At 39.0% G+C, this 6,464-nt stretch overlaps 1 protein-coding gene across 1 annotated transcript; it reads right to left on the reverse strand.

Annotated features, from left to right (window-relative positions):
• Positions 1-3,451: 3,451 nt before the first annotated feature.
• CHRM3 (cholinergic receptor, muscarinic 3) lies at positions 3,452-5,402 on the reverse strand. The gene has a single exon (XM_009082179.1). It carries the CDS (start codon positions 5,369-5,371, stop codon positions 3,569-3,571), a length of 1,803 nt encoding a protein of 600 aa, XP_009080427.1. The 5' UTR covers positions 5,372-5,402; the 3' UTR covers positions 3,452-3,568.
• Positions 5,403-6,464: the final 1,062 nt, after the last annotated feature.

Below are 6,464 nucleotides of genomic sequence, written 5' to 3' on the forward strand. Positions count from 1 at the left end.
ATTTGTTTAGTTTTAGAACAGTGACACACTGATTTGCAGTTTACCTTTGTAGGAAGTGTGTTAATGATTAGTTAGGAAAAAGTGCTTCATGCACCAGGATCCCTGCCCCTAGATCTTTGGATCAGATATTTCTCACTGCCTACACAGGTACAGAAGTAATAAGCTTCTATAAATATTTTACATCGAGAAAGACAAGAATATATTCTAATGTATTTTGTTGTCTGTTTGGAGGTTGAAAATGACTGGGGTCTTTTCTACAAAGCTTTCTTCAGACTCCCCAATGGCTCCCATCACTTCTGGTTTTCTGGTCTTCTTCATATGGATTCTAGTCTTGTATTATTGCAATTAATGGGGACTGGTCTCTGAAAATCCAGCGTTCCATGTGAGGACTGTTAATGGGACTGAGCTGTTTGTCTGCCCTCAGAATGATGCTTCCTATTGTGTTTCTGACTTTTTTTTTCCTCAAAACAGATGAAATACTACACCATTTGTACTTCTTAAACGTAATGTTGTGTCAGATTTTACTTTTTGGTGCCTGATTGTTTTTCTGAAACCTATCATGTGTGTCTGTGTTCATAAATAATATATCCACTTGTGCATACAGCTAAAATTTTTGTGTGTGCATGGGTTTAAAGCAAACACAGAGACATATAAATTACAAATTAACTCGATCCCCACTGTACCGGTAACACAGCCAAATTCTTAATATTTTATAGTGCATATTCCATTAAATAAATAATAACTAAATTCATCTATGCTACAATATGTGTATACATACACATTTTATGATGCCTGTAAATAACATTTTAAAGCCTGTTCACACATCAAAAGACACGTTGTTTATTTTGCTGTTAAAACAATCCAAGGATTTAACTCTTCCTATTATGTAAACAGTGGTGACAGACGCTTTCAAGGAAGCTTAACTTCAATAAAAATAATTGTTTCCCATTGTAAAATCAATACTAATATACCATAAATCCTCCTGATGAACTCTGGCTTCCTTACATGCTCTCACATTTTGTCTATTAGGGGCACAGCACTACTCTAGATATCAGAATATAATAATATGGCAATATATATAGATATAGATATATATTTAAATGTTAAAACATTTGTTAGGTCAACTTGAGTAATGAATATATTTCATATATATGTTTCTTTCTAGAAATAAAGATCATTAATTTTCTTTGCAACTTGGGTTCCCTATAAGATTTTGGATGTATATGGCTTCCAAACTGTAAAAAAATTCTGGTATTTTTAGATGAAGTTTTAACTTCTTTTCTGTCTTTTATACTAAAGTTTCTCTTGCAGTAGAGTTGTATTATAATTTATGAGATTACCTTAGGGTAGACAATTTAAACAACTCATACAAAAGAAAGATTTGCATGTCAAGAGAATTTATTTTAGTGACAAGAAAGCTAGGTATAGTCTATTCATTTCTCAAGCAGACCTTTATGAATCACTTTAAAAGGACACTACAGCTGAAGACTGAAGAGCAATATTTATCAACATTAAATAAAACATTTGGTGAAATATGTATAAATATTTCTTCATATGAACATAACACAAAATTAAATAGTTCAGATACACAGACACCATTTAATATATTTCCACTGTTGTCAAAATCATCTGTAAACACCATCTCACACTGAATACAAAAGCAGCTTTAACATCAGTTCTGTGTTCACAACACTGATGCCCCTTTGTAAAATAAGAAACTTGTTTTATTTTATTTTCAGCAAAATAAGAGTCTAAGCAATAAAAAAAAAGTTTTGGTCAGTTCAAAGGAGAATACAAAATAATCCTTCAACATATAACTAAATCAGATTTAGAGCAACAGTTTAAAGTACAATCCTTTCCCCAGGGGACCTCTGACTTCTATAAATCATGTTTGGTGCAGACCACATCACAAATACCAGGAAATACTGGTCATGTCTAAGCTATAAATATTAAAGCCCTTTTAAAATTGTCTTTATCAAAAATTGCCAGGTTGCAAGTTGGCAATATCACATTTTTCACAACACAGAATAACCTGGCATCAAACAGATTTAGGTGCACTTCTGATGATTTTTAAAACAGGTTCTGGAAAAGAAACACTTTTTAGTGAGCATCCTTCATGTGCAAAAATAAAGCATTTCTTTTAAACAAATCTTTTGCATCTCAAGATCACCTGGGCAGACAGAGCAAGCAGGGAGACTCCACCAAGTTTAGTCAGAAAATCACAACTTAAACTTTCATAGGGAGCCGTACAGATACTGCACATTGGATCTGAGCTGGCTCTGAGAAGGGTGGTGCATCTGCACGGTGCAACTGAGGAAAAGGTGCCCGTGTGTGCCTCGAGAGCAGTGCAACCTCTCCAGCATGACATAGAGCTTCTGCTGGTGGTTGCACCTGCCTGGCTCCTGAGCAGCTCCCTTTGAGCTTCAGCACTGTGCAGCCCAGACGTGGGCTCTCGTCATCCTATGACCTACAAAGGTATCTTCATACTCTTCCCTGAATGTAGCCTTCAATTCCTTTCACCTTTATATTTTTAAAGAGGTGTGATCACTTTGGGGACAGACACTGTGCTCAAGATCAAGGTTTTACTGGGCCCGTTATAATGTATTTTATAATGTACTCCATAATAAAACTCTGTAATGTTAGGCTCACAGGCTACAATTTGTTTCTCTCCATATGGAATTCAGACACCATGTTTTGGTTTCAAAGATAAACTTGAGTTTCAGGTGGCAAAAAATGAGCTACACGCTTATAACACAATTTTATGATTTCTGTTTTAAATTTCACTCACATGTAATCATGATGAGGGGCCCTGTAAAACCTGCAACAATAGGCCACCTCTTTACTGGTATATGTGTATTTTTAGAGGTGTGAATGTATGTTAAGCATACATACACACTTTCTCATATATATGTAACAAGAGCTGCACACATTGATACTCAGAAATCAGGAATCAGGGGTACAATAAACAATATACCAGAAGAGAACTAGACAGGAAGTTCTACCTGGACAACAAGAAGCAATTTTTCAACCTATAAAGTGTCTCAAATAATTTCATAATCCTGTTTTCATAGCTTGCTTGAATTTAAAGCTGTTGGATTCCTTAGAAACAGAAGAGTTGGGCTAGATAGATGTACTTACCTGAGATCCCAGAGATGATCATAATTGAAGAGCTGGGCAGATCAGTAATGGGTTTATAATTGCTATACAGCTTCTTGCAAATTTGTAGGAAAACTTTATTAAATCTTTCATCCCTTAGTAAAAACTTCGAAGTTTGTTAGTTTTTGCTGAATGCAGACTTGATTTTTATATTAAACTGGATTTATTGAAAGGCTAAATAAGCCTGGCAGCTGCTTTCATGTCTTGATGTTTAAAGCATAGAATCAGCACATTGGAACCACCCTCCCACCCCAACCCATCCCATCCCACCCCTTACTATCCTGTCCCATCCTCTCCTGTCCCATACCATCCTGTCCCATCCCATCCCATCCTGTTCTGTCCTATCCCACCCCATCCTGTCCCATCTCATCCCTGCTTCATTTTTTTTTTGAATTGTTTAAAAAATACTATTCTATGAAGCCTCCCTAGGGATCCGCTTATGAAAAATGACAGACTGCCTTTGCTGATACTGCTGTTTGCGTCGTTTTCGATTGTCACACTGGCACAGCAGCAGCATCTTGAAAGTGTTTCTGAATCCTTTGTTACACAGTGCATAGCACACGGGGTTCACTGTGCTATTGATGTAGCAAAGCCAATACCCCAGGTGCCAGAAAGTTTTGGGGATACAGTTGCAAAAGGTGTTCACCAGAACCATGATGTTATATGGGGTCCAGGTAATGATGAAGGCAAGCAAAATGGCACTGAGTGTCTGTGCTGCTTTCTTTTCTTTGATAAGTGACATTCGTTTCCGCTTTGTGATCTGACTTCTGGTCTTCGAGGCAAACTTTTTTGCCAGGGTTGCTTCCTTGAAGGACAAGGGCAGGGCTGCAGATGTCTTGGTCACTGATGAGATGCCATCAGAAGCTGTGGTTGTCTCTTCTGACCCTGGCTCAATTGGAAGCTTAGAAAAGCTCTTCTGGAAATTTCCACCATCCTGAACACTTTTGGCAGGATGCAACTTTTTAGGTTTCTTTTCCTTCAATTCTGTGTCAGATTTCTGCAGTTCATCCCCTGACTCATGCAAATCTTCTGAGGAGGGTAGTTTTGTGGAATTCAGGATAGCGCTGTGACCAGGAAGTTTCAGCACAATTGAATAGATGGCTCTGGTCTCTGCGGCAATGTCTTCTTCGTCAGAGGAGGCTGAATTTTCAAGGGAGGCAGCAGCATCGTTGTTGTTCCAGCTGTCACTGCTGCTATGTTCTGGATCCACCTGGTCTGTGTTGGGTTCCCAGCTCTTCATTGTGAGCCAGAAGTGGCAGCGTCTGCATTTCCTTCGGGCAGAGCGTTTGGCACTCTGCCGTTGCAGCTCATAGCTGCTGCAGCTGCGGGAGCTGCCTGTCTGGTGTACGAAGCGTGCTGCCTCTGCTTCGCTGCCCGAAGCCTGGAGCCCTGCTAACTCTTTGGTGCGTTTCTCGGTCTCCTTGTAGATCCTCCAATACAAAATACTCATAATAGTGACTGGTAAGTAAAAGGCAGCTATGGCAGTGCCAAAAGTGATGGTAGGTACACTTAAAAACTGGATGAAACATTCATCAGGAGGCACAGTCCTCTCCCCCACAACATACTGCCAAAACAAAATGGCAGGGGCCCAAAGAATAAAAGAGATGAACCATGCTAAACCAATCATCACTGCAGCCCTTTTGGTTGTTCGTTTGGCTCTGTATGTTAGTGGCCTAGTGACGGAAAAATACCTGTCAAAGCTTATGACAAGGAGATTCATGACAGAGGCATTACTGGCAACATAGTCAATGGAGAGCCAAAGATCACAGGCTAAGCTTCCCAAAGCCCAGTGGTCCATGATGATGTACGTGGTGTAAAGATTCATGGAAAGAACACCGATGATCAAATCTGCACAAGCAAGGCTCAGCAAGAAGTAGTTGTTGACTGTTTTCAGTTGCTTGTTAACCTTAAATGCAACAATCACTAAGATGTTTCCTATGATGGTCACCAGTGCAAGGATCCCAGTGAGGAAAGCAATCAAAACTACTTGCCAGACAGTGTGTCCACCCAGAGGGTCTTTGCTTGTGGCATTTAGGGACATGTTGGTTGACTCCACAGTGGAGAAGGGAAAACTCTCTGTGGTCTGAGGGAACTCATAGCTGCCAATGAGTGACGCTGCTTCATCAAGAAGTCCTGGTCCATGTGAATCTCTCTTCCAGAAGGAGCTCACATTTGAAAACAGGGGTGAGGCTGAGCTGTTATTTTGCATGATCATTGTGGCTCTCTGACATAGTCTGCAGCAGGGAAAAAAACCGAACAGAAATCAAGTGAACAGGTGAAGATAGTAAATAGATAATAGTCCTCATACTGGTACATAATACCACTTTAGCACTCTGAAAGATGTCTTTAAAGCCAAACTGCCTGTGACATATTGCAAGTCAAATGCATATGTGGGTAGCACTCAGCTTCCAGAAGGTGATTAATTAATTAATTAATCTGAGCTCTTTGTATTAATCACACAGTATTTCCTTACAAACATTCAGTCACAGAAGAACCAAAATCCCAGGACAATTTGAACATACAGTAGTATTAAAATGCCCCCTAACTCTAACTCTTGATTAAAACACTCCCTGGTGGATCTGCCCTGGACTCAACACCTCAACAATCCTTCAAAAATCAAGTTCCAAACACATAGAGCCACAAGTCCTTCAAATTCCAATCAATGCTGATCCCCAGTGCTATCCTGATACTAGTAAAACAGATCCCTAGCCTATGCTGCCTCCTGCTATAGCTGATGAAAAAAAAATTGTTCTGCCTTTCTTTAAACTATAGAGATACAAGCCAGCACCATTTCACTATGTCAAGCTACTCTAACATGTGAGTCTGCAAAGCACTTTTCATTTTCATCTATATTTCAGCTACATGATAAAGGTAGTAAAACTTATTAGCACTTTTTGACCATGCCACTATTCATTCTTCATGCACATTTTCATTCTTGGACTAAGGATTTTTTACATCTAATGACTTCAAAATGTCCTTGGGGCAACACAAGGTAAAAGTTCCTTTGAAACTACAGCCTCCAGAGACAGGAAAGATGTTTGGCAGATGTATGTCAAAGCAATCATTAAACACTTTAGGAAAAAAGGAAAAAAGCATGAAAGGGCTTCATAATTAAACCTTAATCCTTTTCCCCAACTACTAACATAAAATGAAGACATGCACAGAATAGGAATTTATATTTCCCTTATTTCATTAGCTTCTGTGGTCAGCTGACTAGACTCATAAATCAATTATATCATCAAGGGGCATAAATTCTGATGAAAAAGACCATCACCGACTGTAAATGTTGAACAAAATATCCTCTCAAT

The sequence above is a fragment of the Acanthisitta chloris genome, unplaced genomic scaffold (assembly GCF_000695815.1).
Source record: "Acanthisitta chloris isolate BGI_N310 unplaced genomic scaffold, ASM69581v1 scaffold13139, whole genome shotgun sequence".
NCBI lineage: Eukaryota > Metazoa > Chordata > Aves > Passeriformes > Acanthisittidae > Acanthisitta > Acanthisitta chloris.